The following is a 16,438-nucleotide window of genomic DNA, read 5'->3' on the forward strand; positions in this document are numbered from 1 at the left end:
ATGCCAGTTTGCTGCACGCCTCTCCTACCTCCCAAAGGAGGCCAGCCAGAGTGTGGTAATGAAACCTCGAATAGTGGAAATGGGATCTAAATGAGTTTAAACTGATTTATGTTAGCTTTTGTAAAGATTACTCGGTATCTGGAAAGTGCTACCACTGTGAAATAATGTTGACAATCCTTAAGACCTCCACCTAATGGTACTTACACAGAATATTTATATTCCTCGTCATGGGAACAAGGACCATAATGGATACCATTTTTGTTTTATTAGAGATGCATATTTAAATTAATCTGCGATTTGCCTAAACAATTAGCTGCTTCTGTTTGTGTGCACAAAGCCAAAATTGCAATTAGGCTTCCATCAAAAAGATAAGTCCCAACTAAAACTGTCCCAGTGGAGTCATAAGAGCTCAGGGCAGAACTTTCCAAAATTACTTTTTAGCATAATGGTAATTATGTTAATTGTTTGAAAGGTAAATAACCACTGAACTGGTTTTAGAAAAAAACACAATTGGTGTTGCTCCTCCCCTTTGATCTTTCCCATGCACCATAAATTTAAAACAGGTTAAGAGTTTAGAAAGTCACAGACTGGTCACTTTTGGAACTACAAAGTTTGTCTTGTGGTCTTTGGTCTCTTCTTGATTGGAACTGATTTTAGCTATGAGCTCCTATCTTCTTGAGCTTGCCCAATAAACACCTGAAGCTTGGTCTCAGCTTCACAGTAGTTAAATAGACAGGATCAATTAACTGCCTTCAGAGACGATGAATGAAGCTATTTATAGAGACAGCTGGCAATCTCAATTTCTACAGTGTAAATAAACACTTGCCTATCAGAAATTAAACAGGAGTCAAAAGAAATTCCCCAATAAGGGAAAAGGCAATTTAACAAAAATTTAAAATACACCCAAAGCACACACTAAATATGTACCTCTTCATTCATTAACACTCCACATAGCATCAAGCTGAACTATAGGCCAGAGCATAAAGGATGCATAAAATTTGAGACGACAAAAGACGTTTTCCTGTCATGGAGGCAGTGCCAGTGGGACATTAAGATCAGTGCAGTCCAGGGTCATGAAGATGGCTAAGTCATGAGGGTCTTAAAAGAGAAAAGAGCTAAATGAATTTCCTCTTCCCCTGGAGGCCGCATGTCATCCTCAACATGCCTGCTCACTGTAGTGCAGAAGCTGAATTCTGCTGCATATGGCAGAAAAATAATAACTAGGAAGTATTTTGGAAGCTGAACTTTTAAATTAGAACAGGAATGAGTTTGAGGACTAGTGAAGTGACTGGTTAGGATATAAGCAAAGCAGAGAGACCAGACATGAGATCACCAAAGCAGAAATACAGTCAAGAGAAGAAGAGAGATGAATTCTGTATTTAGTAATTCTCAAATTCAAAGTAGAAGGGAAAGAATGCTTGAAAATGAAGACACAATAAGTTGGAAAGGGGGCAAACACTATATTATGAGTATTTAGAGTCAACCAAGTCAAACAAAAAACACGCTGATGGAGAAGCCAAAGATTTTGGACCAACTCTTCTACAAGACAAAGTGCTAATATGGCAGATAATGTGAAAAAGACATCACTGTGCACACAGCCTCTGGCATCAGCCAATTTTTTTCCTACAACATTAACTAGTGAAATAAGCACAATAAGGAAGATATCTGGAAGCAGGCATCAGATACTGGTAGAAGCAGATGCTTCCAGGGAAGAGACTGGGGGTGCTACATAGCCGTGGATCTAAAAAAAGAGGAAGTCTTTTTCACTATATATTCTGGCAATACTTGAATTCTTTCTACACATAACACTATTTTTATAAGCTATTATGATTTATATACATTTCTTTATAAGTAATAATCTGATTAGTGAGAAAGATATTTTCCAATCATAACCTGCTCATTTTATAATCAATATTAAGCTCTAATATGCAAAACTAAATTAAAAACTCTACTGATGGCCCGTTGATAGGCTAAGATGAACTAAACTCTAAACAAATCAGAAGTATCACTGCTACCACCTCCCCGGATCAGATGGGAACAAGGTATTACAGTTCAGGGCTGGCCTGGGGCTGGTATTCAGTAAATCTTCGCCTCCTTTTCTTTCAGATACTATTTATTTCTACAAGCAAAATATCTGTATCATCAAAAATATTTAGAAACATGTAATTTAAAAATAATGGTAATATATATTGAAGTTGAGAGGTGGGTATTTGAGGGCTCATCATACTATTTTCACTAATGCTGTCCTTTGAATTTTTTGTAAGAAACGGATTTGTAAAAATAATGTTTTGAAGGGCTATCATTAACAAGAATAAAAATAGGGGCTGGGGATTTAGCTCAGCGGCAAGAGCGCCTGCCTAGCAAGCGCAAGGTCGTGAGTTCGGTTCCCGGTACCGGAGAAAAATAAAACAAAACAAAACAAAACAAAAAACAAGAATAAAAATACATTAACTTATGTTTTCTTTCTTTTTTTTGGATATGGGTTCTTGCTATGGTGCCCAGGCTATCCTGGAACTTGCAGGCTCAAGTGATCTTCCTACCTTAGCCTTCTGAATAGCTGGGACTACAGGTGTGGGCTACATGGTCTACAAACGTGATCAGTAGTTACACTGCCAACTAAGTGTCTTTTCAGATTTAAGGTGAAAATTCCAGTGATTACATTTATAGTTTTCAGAAATCCTACTCCAAATCCTCAAAAGATCTTGAAATCATATTAGCAATTAGTTTGTTCAATGAAAGTAACAAATGGCTCAATTCAAAGCAGGAAAATAAACCCTACAGAAAGTCTTAAATTATGCCTGAACTGCATAGCAAGACTCTGTCTCAAAAAAGACAAAAAATTTTTAAAAAAGAAAGTCTTAAATTATGGAAAAATTGAAGTTGGCTGGGGGGGTGGGCGTTGTAGTACTAGGTATTAAACCCAGAAAGTGCTGTACTATATCCCCAACTCTTTTAATTTTTTAAATTTTGAGACAAAGTCTCATTAAATTACACACGCTGGCCTCGTGCAATTCTCCTGCCTCAGCCTCCAGAGTGCTAGGATTATAGGTATGCACCATTGCATCTGGCTATCTAGGAGTTTTTACCATAAATATTGAATTCTATGTCAATATTTATGGTAAATAAATCATATATTATGCGGCTATAAACTCCATAATATGTTGGTATTATTTCTGCATTAAACATAGTATTTTTAAAAGAATAAAATATCTTTCCATTTACTTACATGTTTACCATTCCTGTCTGTCTGGTTTTTTGTGTAGACCCAAACTATTTGTTATCAATTTCCTTCTAACTGACAGACTTCTATAAGCATTTCTTGGAGCTTCTCAGCTCTTGCTGATCTGAAAAATGTGTGCTGCTGTCCCCACAAGTCCCTGATCTCTGGTATTTTCCTTCAGTCTTTTTTCTCTCTGCTTACTTTTAGATATTGTCTATTTCTTCACCTTCTAATTCACTGATCTTCTGTGTTATCTAATCCACTGATTATATCTAGTGTATTTTCATTTCAGAAATTATATCTGTCTTCTTTGGAAGTCCCACATGGGCCTTTTAAAAGTATCTTATACATCTTTCTGCCTTATTGGTATGTTCTACACTCTTGAAGCTATACAATCTCTTAAGAGCACTGTTAACATTCTTACCTATTAGTAATTTCTGTCACTTTTGCGTCTCTTTCTGTTGATGGATTCTCCTCAGTCTAGGTTATATTTTCCTGCATCTTTGTATGCTTCATTTTGTATTAGATGACACACACTGTGAATTTTACATTATTAGTTGTTGGGTTCTGTTGTACTCTATTAAATATTGTTGGGTTTTGCTCTAATGCAAAATTAAGATACCTAAAATCAGTAACTTGGATTCTTTTCGGGACTTGTTTTTCAGCCTTTTAAAAGAAAGATCCCAGGCAGTTTTTAGTCTAAAGCTAATTTAGTTCTGCTACCAAAAACATGATACTCTTCTGAGGATTCCACCCAACAATCTTAAAAGGTCTTTCCACTCTTCATGGTGGAAATGTTAACTATCATCAGCTCTGCTTGAGTTCCAAGAATTGTTGTGACTTCTCCTTTAAGGTGGTAGCTCTTTCCTTGGTAGCAGGTATTTCTTCTCACACATATCCAGCCAAAGACTGGAGGGAATCCTTAGCAGATCTCTGGAATTCTCCCTTAGTGCAACTTCATCCTCTTTGATATGTAGGCTCACAGATTCTATCCACCTTAGTGTCCCTGAATGCTTACTGGCATCCGTAAACTCAGTGACATCCAAGACACTGTTCAGATTCTCCTACCAAGTCCTGAGTTTTTTTCCATTTGGGGAGGTAGTGTAATTAAAGGCCTCACCTTGTTCTCTTTCTCTTAGGGATCACAATGTCTAAAAACCATGGTTTAACCCATTTCCTACTTAGAAAAAAAGTGCAGCTCACTGCCAGTGTTCATTTAATTTTCAACCACTAAGAACTACTGTATTTTATAAATGAAAACACCACTACTAAAACAGAATACCATAAACAGAATGGTGCCTTCCATCCCCAAGGATATTTACTAGAACAATGCAGAAAATAAGAGTGAGTGAGATTTCATGGCAAACTTTCATGGTTAAAACTACAGTCTGCAAGTTATCAGGTTAAACACTGCAGCTCAAGGGCAGCTCAAGTGTGAGTATTCTGGGGGAAAATGGGTATCTTTGTCCAATTTTCCAGTTGCTTGAAGCAGAAGGTTAAACCCAATTCTTGTTATCTCATTTTGATCAGAAACACATTTTTTCTTTAACTTTTTATCCTGGAATAATTTCAAAATAACAGCAAAGCTGCAAGGAATCCTATATATACTCATTGTTCAGATTTCATTGCCTACTGCCCTAAGTACTGTCCTTTATTGAGAAAGGATCCCAGCTAGGATGATGCACTGTACCTGGTTATCATGTCTCTCACTTCTTTCAACTCCACACAGTTTCTTGAACTGTCCTTGACATTCATGGCCTTGATGGTTTTAGGAGAGGCTCTCATTTTGGGGAATGTCCCTCAGTTTGGGTTTGTCCACGTTTCCTAATGATTATGCCAGGCTGTGCACCTTTGGCTGCAGTATCAATGAAGTAATTTAGTGTTATTTTCACTGCATCCTATCATGTAATGTAGGATGTCAACTTGTACCATTAATTATGATGCTAAATTGAATCATTTTATTAAGATGTTCTATACTGGAATTCAACTGCAAAGTTACTTTCTTTTCCCTTGTAGTAAGCATTTTATGAGGACATTCTTTGAGATGATGTAAAAATCCCAGGCTTCATCTCATTCTTATGTACTCTGGGAATTTTTTTCTGCGTCAAATATGACCATGATAGTTACCAATTAGTGATTTTCTAATACCATTATTCTATATTCATTAAGTGGCATTCTATTTTAAGGAATTTTTCTCTGTTCAGTCATCTCTTTTTATGAGTGTATACTTGTATATTTCTATTTTATTCAATGGGTTATGATCTGTTATGAAGAACACTTTCTTATTTTCTGGTACAAACAGATGTTCTAGGCTTGTTTTGGTCTCTCCCTGCCCCAGACATTTCTCCAAACAGCTTTCTGCAGAGAGTAATATTTTCAAGAGCTGGGAACTAGGTGTGCTCATTGCTACTCAGTTATCCCTGCACCTTCTTAGGAAACAAAGCGAGGACATACATGTGCTATCTCCTAATCTGGCGGCACAGGGTTCACTCTGGCTATTTTCCTTGCACACTTTTACCTTCCTTCTCCAGGAGTGAGAAGGCTGGCACTCCTTGTCTACAGTACACTTATCAGCTCAATCTTGTATGATGCCAGCCTCCCAAACCACCATGCTGCTGCTTCACTCAGATTTCCTCCTGGCAGTGTACCTGGCCTGTTGGGGCTCCCTCCCCACCCCACTGGGGCCTGCTTAATGGCATTCTAACTGAAAAGGTAGGCAAGCAGACACACTGTGCTTTTAAAACAAAAGTACATTCATTCTACAAATATACTTATTTCTGTTTCGATAAAACCCAAGGGTTTTGGATAGAATAAATGCTAAAATTCCAAGTATTGAAAGGGAGATTAAATTCTCTCACTTTAAATATGATTTATCTTCCTTGCAAAAAATTGAATTCATGTTCAGTTGTCCTTAGGTATATTTATTTTATTTTATTTTTTTTGTCTTTTTGAGACAGGGTCTCGCTATGCAGTTCAGGCTGGCCTTAGCTCACTTTGTAGCCCAGGCTGGCCTCGAACTCACAACAATCCTCCTGCCTCAGCCTCCCAAGTGCTAGGATTACAGGCGTGTGCCACCACGCCCGGCTTCATTAGGTAAATTTAAAAACAGGGAAATTTTATTTCTCTTGTCTAAACTACTTCCCAAAAGATACCTTGTGCTATTTATTACTCTTCTAGTTTTAACCTCAACTGTAGTAAGATAGGACAGCTACTTTGAATTTACGCATTATACTATATATTGCTAAAAGTCACTTATCAGTAAAACCACCCCCAATAAATCAAAGAATTAACACTAAATTTCCTGTGCTGTATTCAAAATGGCACTTTTTTCTGCAAGAGAAAAATGGTTGGAAATTTTTTTACTAGTAATTTCAAAATTAAGTTATCCTTAAAAATTAAATATCTGCTCTTCTGTGCCTAACAGACAGTGCTGCTTAAAGCTCTCAGCTTGCACAGATCCCCTAAGAATGCATCTGTGGATCCCTCAGCATGAAAAAAATACTGTACAAGGTCAACATAGGCATATAGGTGATCACTCAGCCTGTAATAATAGCCTGATGCACAATATGCAAATCCACACACTGAGACCCCATGGCTTGGTTTGGTACGGGGACCAAAGATCTCGATTTTTTTAGATTACCATAAAAATAAATACACAGATTTAAAAAATTTTCCTAGAAATGTCATAGCCCCCTCAATAACTGCTTCTATGAGCTACCACTAGAGTAACACTGCCTCAGTATTCAGTTATAATGCATATTTAGTCCAAAACATACTAAAGTAAGTATTGTATAATCTTAAGCTTTTCTCACTGAATAGAAAAACCTTTAAAAGTACAGGTCTATCCAGCACCATACCCCATTTCATTATGTAGCCGCTATGGCTTGTCTTTGAGACAAAATATATAACACCCCAGTACATGCTGGGGAGTCATTTTTAAACTTCAGTTCCTGAGAAATACAGCCAAACCTCTCACTGAAGAATTCTGCACTAATTTTTAAAAATTCTCCTCTGAATATTTTTAAAATGTGAGCATTCCTATTAAGAAATTTGTTTAAGTGTATAAACATACCCTTCATGAAAGGTCTGTTCCTGGTATTTGGGGGGTTTTGTCAGAAAGTTGTCTCGTTTTATAGTTAACCAAGTATTTGCATAAGATCTCCAGATCTACTCCTGCACCTACAGACAGGCAATACATCAGGCAAGAACTGATTACTGAAACTTCCAGAAAAGTGACCAGAAAAAGCTTTGAAGCAAAACCCTACAATCCATAGTCAATTATCCTAGGCATCTCCCAAGCAAGCCTTGAGCACATTGACAATCCACTTCTAAACGTCAGTACTGTTCAAAGAGAGGGGAAAGCTGCATATTGCACTCAGCTGTCACCAACAATTAAGAGATACAGGCAAAACCACTGGAAAACTGGTTTTTAAAAATTAAATGTAAAATTAGGAATAAAACTCTAGAAGTGCTCAGTTTCCAGAGCGAACTAAAACATGGTCCTACTGGTTACTGCTAAAAAGAAGCTTGGAGAGCCTTACTCCTGTCCACTGTTAATATGTCAGTAAATGAGAAACCACCTCACTTTAGCCCTGGGCAGACTGAGACTCGGACAATGGGGCCTATGTGTTCAGACAATCGCACCACAAGTGCTGTGGGAGTGGATAAGCCACCTTGCTTTGCTCAATGGTGCCACAGAAAGAGGACCATTGGCTGCCCATTGAGGTCCCACATGCTAATACTCAAGCGGCCTCATCTCTCTCCCCACTTAGGCGGACAAACGAGAACTTCTTTGCACCTAAGAAGTGTATAATCCCATTTTCACCAGAGAGTGAGTTTTGAAGACAAACTGAACAGGGAGCAGGTTTGCAGCACACTGCATTAGCCGTTCCCTAATGCCATGGCTCGAGGCCAAAGGCAGGCAAGCATGGAGCAGATGGAGTCCTGGCAAGGTCTCTGCTGTCCCTGCATTAGCAGCATCTGCTCATTACTCAGAACCTTCGCCTGCTTTATCTAATGCTCCAGGAAAAGCATTTTGATTTGATTCATTTCGGTATGGTAACGTGCAACACAATTAGTGGTAAAATCAAACTGGAGGATGGCCAGTGCTGACAATCGGAAACAAGGCAGAAGAAATATGAGGCCAGTGGGTTGGAATTCAAAAAATCACAACTGTGGATCACCATGCCAAATCTCAACACCCCAGGTGTGTGTACAGTGCTCCTACAGGGCAAGGAGGTGAAAAGGACGCGGCACGCCTGACTTTCTTCTAAAACAGTTTCCATCTCCCTTTTGGGTAGGAGTTCTTCTATGGAGAACGTGGTTTAGACTACCCAGGGGGTACCGATGGCTACAGAGCTTCACTCTGGCACAATCAGAGAGCTAGAGTTCATTAACTCATCTTATGATCTTATTCTTTTCTGTGGGTACAGTCACAAAATTTATATTTCCGACCCAACAAGGTGAATTTCTCTTTTCCCATGTTTTTGCCTAAAAAGTGCCAGTCTGCTGCTCATGGAAAGGAGCAATAAAAAGAAATGTACATTTCATTTTGAATCTGTCTTTGCCCAGAATTAGCTAGTCATGAATATGTTGGTATAAATATCACAGTGTCAGTTTGCTAAACTGAAGTGAAACCAAAGACAGCACCACCTGAGGTCTGGGGGAAATGCGAACTTGTTTATCACAGAAATAGTGACAACCAGGATCAGAGTGGAAGACAAGCTCAGCATGAGAGACGAGCAAGATCTCTCTAAGAGAAATGACCCTTAACACCAAAAGGAACTTGACATGAATCACAGATTTCAAAGTAAACAGTGCAACCTTGGACGCGCTGTGGAGTTTACCTGACCTTAGAGTGCAGTAAGTTTACTTCATTTCCCCAGCGTCATGTGAAACCTGAGAGGATGAGACTGACTAACTGGATGATCAGCACACAGATGACAGAACAACTGAAAGAGAACACAAAGTCCACAACCAGACCCAAACACAAAAGAAGTTTACATCTGCAAGCTTATCAAGATAGCACCTCCAATCAGCAAGGTAAAGATAGGCTTGACTGATCAATCAATTGTGATAATGGGGATCAAACCCAAGATATTACACGTTAGGCAAGCACTCTACCACTAAGCTACGTCCCCAGCTCGTTTAATTGTTAATTTTTTTGAAACATCATCTTGCCAAATTGCCTAGGCTGGCCTTGAACTTGTGATCCTCCTGCATCAGCGTGCCAAATAGCTAGGATTATAGGCACATGTAACCATGCCTGGTTCAGATCAGCCTTCTAACAAGATGTTGGAAAAAGAGATATATTTGGGTCCATATTTTTACTAATCCAGGATGAACTCTTTATGAAAAGGTTTAAATATAAAAAAGTCATAACAGTAACAGAAGAAAAAGAAATAACTACAAATACATATATGAACTACAGATATACATATGAAAAAGATTCAATCACTCTCACTCTAAGAGAAATGTAAATTAAAACTACATTCAGATACCATTTCCTAAGAAATTGATAAATATCCAGAAGTGAAAATACAAACAAGCATAATCCTATTTGCATTTACCCTTTGTCGCAGAAATCCCTCTAGGAAAATGCCCTTCCTGTATCCATATGAAATGTCATCTATACAAAACTTTCCACTCCAACACTGTAATAGCAAATGATTAACTCTCAGGAGGGCATGTTCCCTACCAGACAAGGACAGTCTTTAAGATATGTCAGCATGCAAACAAGCCAAGATGGGGAATAAAGTAGTAATGTAATGTAAAGAAACCTTTTATTAAAAGAAAAAGGTAGGAGAAAATAAGGATACTCGTATTTACTTGAATTGCAATGCCAAAATACTGGAAGAATACATAAGGAACTAAAAAATATAGTTACCTTACAATGAACTGGATAAAAGTTGATGAAAGCAAGATTTCTCAAAGTATAATTGCTGATGTCACTTTGAAATTATTGGTCACAATTATTAAATTATAAAATAAACTCATTTTTTAATTAAAAATTACAATCACATATGCAAAAACTGCCTTCTAGAAAGACCATAAAGCCCGCTGAAGAATAAATGAAAAAAAATCTGAAATACATATGACCAGGGTTATTTTCCTAATCTTTTCTTTACAATCAGAAAAAAAAAATCACTGAAAAGAAAAACGAAGAAAGACAGGAACAAGCAATTTACACACAAAGAAATATGAGTAACTCAAAACACATGAAAAGTTATTCATACATATTTCTAATTAACAAAACTAAACAAAAGAATAAGGAAATACCATTTTCTCTATCAGACATGTATGAGGAAACGGTTACTCTTGTATACTTTTGGTGACACTATGAACTGGCAAAATCCTCCTGAGGTCAGTCTGACAATATTTATCCAAACAAACACCTTTCCACACTCAATGACTGGTAATTCACCCCCTAGACAGGTGCACAATTTTATCATGATACTCATTCAAGGAAACTGCTTGCAGCACTGCTTTAATAGCGAACATAAGGAGGTCCAATATGCACCAACAGTGGCCCTAACAGATAAATCATAGCATGGTCACATAATGCAATACTATCCAGGCGCTGAAAAGCATACATATGAACAGAAAACACTAAGATGTGTCAACAAGTGAAAAAAAGCAAGGTACAGGAAAGTACTGTGTGAAGACAGAGCAGACCACATCTAAGATGTGAAAGGGCCTCCATGTGGGGAACGTGAAGCGAACACTTCAACTTCTTACTTGGTTCATCTTCTTTTACATTTTGGCTCTCTGAATTTTAACTATGAAATTTTAAAATCCAAATATTTAAATTATGACAATCATTTTCCAAGTAGTTACCAAAGAAAATATTCTTTTATATATCTACATTGTCACTGATGTTTCTGTGTAATAACAAGGATGAGATAGGCAAAGACAATTCTAACCCACAATATAAAACTAGAGGTGAGGGTGTAGCCCAGTGGTAGAGTGAGTGCTTACCAGGCACTATGCCCTGGATTTAATCTGCAGCACCAAATGTGGGATACAAATAAACCAGCACATTTCTATTAGTCTCTTGTGTTTGGTACTACAAGAACAGCACTACAGCTGTAGCACAGCCCAAGAGACCCAGTCAGTTCAGGATTCACTACTGACTCCAAGCTCGAACAAGTTATTTAGTTGGCTTCTTTCTCCACTGGCAGAAGAAAATGTATGCACACATTCGTGTGTGTGACAAGAGGAAGCTATTCGATACTTCTAAAACTGTATGATTCTGACTTAAAAGTAAGGGAAAGAAACAAACCTTACTCATAATTTGGAAAGTAGCAAACATGTTCAGGCTGCTCCTATGCTAGTTACCCAGGATCTCAAAATATATATAAAGTATTAATAACTATACCCCAGGAGCAGCTTGATTCTATAGGCTGAAGGACAGTAAGTATGAATGGTGTCCAATATCAAACCAAGAGAATAGAGTTCATGCTGCTAAAGTAATGAAATGAAAACATTCAAGATTCAGCTCTAATTTTTAACTGGTATAAGAGTCCCCATTAGCTATTTTACATCAGATTTGTCCTACTGAGCCAACTGTTACCCGACTGTAGCCCGGCACCTATGACATCAACATTGACATTCTGAAATACACTGTAGTCTGACTATTCAGGCAAGGGGGGCAACAAATCTTCTGGAGATTCAAACTTCCCAACACAACGGAAGTTAGCAACATGAGTGGTAGGCATACAGGGTAGCATGGCCATTGAAGTTATTGTTTCTATTGGTTATAACCTGTCAACTATCTCATCACTTCTGTGAAACTAACTTTAGACTATTCCTACCTAGTTCTGTAAACCTGCAGTTGCTCACACTCAGAAGGAATCCTCTCAGTGCTACAGAGACAACATAGCGCCACTAAATGTCTTGTATAGTATCTAAGTGCCAGGCATTGACTTTTATTTTTCTATTTCTATTTTAGTCAATAAACGATCTATATCTACCCCATTACCACTTTTCCTTTTGGACAGAGCAGAGGCTAAAGGAAAATTAGGCCAAGTATATTTAATATTTTACACCAAACAAGTTATTTGCTTAAGATGGTTTGGCCAGCCTTGTCGTGTCTGGCACTAACACCCAGCCTGACAGTTCCAGTAGGAATTAAACACCAGTTTTAATGGGTACTGTGTTCCAATGCCTACTAATGCACTGAGGGTTATTGGCCAATTTCTTCACATAAAGGCAGGAGTGACTGTATGTGTGTGAACATGTGTGTGTGCCCACGTGTATGTATGGAGGGATTACAGGGGAGAGCCGGGCACAGCTGCTTAATTTTTTGTGAAGCTTTTTTTTCTTAATAGGGAGGAGGGCTGCAGTTACTTACCATCCTCATAAGCTGCTACCGCCAGCGAGCTGTTTATCCTCACAAAGGAGACGTATGGCTGCATTCCAGGCTCATCCTCCTCATACTCGGATTCCAGGAAGGGGGCCACATAGTCCCAGGTGCGGGTGTCCCACACCCGCACATCCCCTGATGTATATCTGGAAAAGAAGGACACACTTAGTTCCAAAAAGGGACTGAACAGAAAATGAGGAGGGCCCTAAAGCAACAGAGGAGTGAGATCTTGGGGAGGAACCTCCCTTGTGGCATTGTCTGGATGAGTGACTCCAAAAGGGGAAAATGTCAACTAGACAACAGAAGGCTCTGAACATGGTTCATATTCTCACAGCACAATAGTGACAATTTCAAATGGGAAAATTATAATAAGAAATTGAGCAACAAAATCTCCTTGCTTTCCTTTTTACACTGTTAAAACTAATTTGCTACCTTAAATTCTCTCACTAAAGAGATCACTAACAGAAATGTATATAAGCAACAGCATTCGCACACAAACACCACATGGAAGACAGACAGAGATGATGCTGGGAACCTGAGAACTAACATCTTACAGGCGCAAGCTTTCCCATACCTCATCCATGCATCAGATCTGACTGATTAAAGTCCCTAAAGACTAATTGATTTGCTGAAACAATTAAATCTTGCCTGCAACAGCCAGAAAGTGCCCTTGCCGAAATGCATGGCACTCTCTGGTTCTACCCATTTAGAAAACAGGAGTACTCATTCTGTTCTATTTCTGCCACTCCCAAAAGTGACTCTCCATCAAAGCCAGGCAAGGCCCCCAGGACAACAGGATGGCCAGATGATGAGGTAGGTGCTGCTTGCCACTGAGGCATTTAAGCTAGGTTCCTTATGTTTGCTACAAAGGGCTGATTTCCCCACTTAAAGCAACTTGGGGGAAGGGGTCTGGAGATGAGCCCAGGCCACAAAGACAGGCAGGTGATCCAGGGGAGGTTCACGGTCTTCCTGAGGTCCTAGCCACGGCTCCTTTAGTGTTTCATTATAGAAGTAAGTAAGATAAGGTCTGAGATCTATATGACATAATACATGTACGAAGCAGCTATAGGAGATTAATCTCAAGTGAGATTTCTTAACAAAGAAACCAAAAATGCTCTGATTCAAGAGTGCTGCATTTATTAGCTGTAGTTGCATTCTCCCCAAATGACAATCTCCAGTAAATGTAGGCACTACACCATGCACAGGTCATCCTGTCACATGGATTCCCAAGCCTGGAGACTCAGCTTTCCATCTGCAGGATGGAGTCCAGAGGGCATGCAGGGTACACAAAGTTACCAAGAGAGATGTGCTGTCTGCCAGTGTACTGCTGTCCTTCTGTCTGACTCTGGCCCTCCTATACACATAATGCTCACAATGTGAGCATCCTCATGGTTGGTAATTCACTGACAAGGGCAGATGTTGATATGGCCCTGGCTCCTTGGCTCTGGGGGAAGGGACCTGAAGCACCCCTTTCAGGGAGGAAGGAAGCCCACACAAGAACACAAACCCTAGCCTGCTGTGCTGAAACTATCAGGCCCAACTTGACATACCAAAAATGACCCATGCTGTCCTCTGGAATAAGGCCACTTGCTTAGCTAAAGAAACACTCAATGTTTGAATTCCTAGACTGTTTGACTAGATTTGTATGGTTAAATTCTAAGTGAAAGGAACCAGCTACTCAGAAAAGAAAGTTGAAAAAGACAGCACTGTCTTGCAGAAATACACAGAAAGCTAAGTAAAAGAAAGAAAAAGAGGGACTTAGGAGACGACAGAGCTAAAGGATGTGCAAAAGTACACAGCCAGTAGATGTGTCCTATTCCTTACCAACTGCACATTACTCCACACCCATGGTCTTCCTACTGCTCCCTTGCTGCCCCCGTGGGGCCACACTGGAAGGAGTGGACTATAGAGGTCAGAATTTTGGTGCTGCAGGATCCAGCCCCAAATCCCCTTTACACAAAAGGCTCTTGAGGGCAAGCAACAACAAAAACCACAAAATAGGGGAAAATGCTTTAACTTCTAAAGCAGACAGAAGTGAACTATGAGATATAAACTAATGATAACGCCTCACTTAAGGGGAAGGGAAGAGAGGAGGGCAGGGATCCCAGACATCAGTGCTCTACTAACATGTTCCCACCGGCTTGAATCACCACTGGGTGGCATGGGACAGTCATGCATGAACCACCAGTGGTTCAGAGCTACCCAGGAGTGAGGCATACAAATTACGAACGCGTCATGAACACGGCAGTATCTAAAAGGTGACTGATGAGACTTCTGTTCCCTCAAGGAGCTGCCCCAATCACACTGAAACTCTATATCTAAAGTAAGTGCAGGTGTGCCTCCAAAAGTTTCAGCTCACTGTCATGCTACCTTGTTCCTGAACTCCTTACTTTTGTCAGTGGTACCGTCAGTCCCAGGTTACTGGTATGGAAACTGAAGAGTCCCTTCAATACCTTCTTTGCCACCAAGCTCTTTCTGTTCTCATCCCCACAGATCCTGCCTTTTTCTAAATCCTTCAACGCTTCTACCTATAAAAGGAGTCTTCCTGCTTCTGAACAACCCCCACCCTGCAATTAGCCCTGCACAGGTCCTGCCCGGTTTTCTAAAACACCTGAGTTTGAGTCACTCTTCTGGAAACACTGCCTTTCTTCCTTACTTCTGTGTTAGACCATATACCAACTGTGCGCCATCTTGCTAACAGCCTGGACATTTCTCTTCCAGCAATTATGTGATGATTGCCTAACTGTTCCTCTCTCTACTCACCTAAAGCAGCTGGGGTTGGCGGTAGGTCTTGCACATGGCTGTGTATCTAAGGACTAGAAGAGTTAAAATGGAAGAGTGCTTCCCACACTAGACAGCGCTCTGAAGTCCTTTCTCTACATGCTTTATTGAATGAAACTCTAATTACAGAACCTACTGCAAATACTTCACAAACCAGCCCCACCCTTCTCTCCAGCACATTTTCACTCTGTCCGCACATGAGCTGGCCTCCGGTCGAGCTCCCAAACACTCCTGCCTCTAAGCCTCAGCTCCACTGTCCATCTGCCCAGAGTGCTTCCTGCCTCATGACCCAACCTCAGAGGCTCCACCTTGACAGCACAGTAGAGTCACCCAATACCCAAGTATATTGCAGACCAGCTATACTTGACTGAGAATGGGACCAGTCATGAGCAGTTTCCATGTGCAGCTGACCAAGGCCCATCGACCTAGTCCAATCTGAGCAATCCAAGATCTAGCCCAGGCGCTTTTCTCCTCCATGAAGCCCTGTCAGACCCTAGTATAGCCTGTATCTGAAGAAACAGCATGTTACCACATTCCAGGTGTACAGATCATGTCTCCTCCACCTGGCTGTGAAGTCCCATCACAATGCCGTAACCTCCTTCACAGCCAGCACAGAAAACCGTAGCTGGAAAGGGTTGTCCACAGACAACAACCTGGTTGGCTGGAAAAGCACCTCTGTATTTCCATTGCCTGCCTTCTGCAGTTAATGATTAAACACCCCAAATGCACATACTAATATGCATTAGACTTCCTGCATCTATCTCCAAATTGATTATCATACAGCTCTAGGGCTGGGATACCTCAGTGGTAGGAGGCTTGCCTAACATACACCAGGCCCTTGGTTCCTCACCCACCACCAAAAAATAATTATCTATCTATGACTTAAGATAAATTTAACTGTTTTGGTAAACATGACATTTCCCAGATCTATTTAAATTCACTCCATTCTTCAAGGCCAAAGAGCATAAGAATCACATAAATGTTTTGCTGTAAAAGGGGCTGGGGGAACAGCTCAGTGTGAAAGCCCTGGGCTTAATCCCCAGTACAGTGCTGGAAAAACAAAGACTTGAGGG

At 39.9% G+C, this 16,438-nt stretch overlaps 1 protein-coding gene across 2 annotated transcripts in view; it reads right to left on the minus strand.

Moving 5' to 3' along the window:
• Fbxw8 (F-box and WD repeat domain containing 8) overlaps positions 1 to 16,438 on the minus strand; it is a 105,002-nt gene that overhangs the window by 46,062 nt on the left and 42,502 nt on the right. For both annotated transcript variants that reach the window (XM_005396550.2, XM_013520439.1), the window contains one exon: positions 12,573 to 12,730. In XM_005396550.2, the coding sequence (XP_005396607.1) occupies positions 12,573 to 12,730 (158 nt within the window). The remainder of the gene's footprint in view (positions 1 to 12,572; positions 12,731 to 16,438) is intronic.

This window comes from Chinchilla lanigera, unplaced genomic scaffold (genome assembly GCF_000276665.1).
Source record: "Chinchilla lanigera isolate Chin_1 unplaced genomic scaffold, ChiLan1.0 scaffold00054, whole genome shotgun sequence".
NCBI lineage: Eukaryota > Metazoa > Chordata > Mammalia > Rodentia > Chinchillidae > Chinchilla > Chinchilla lanigera.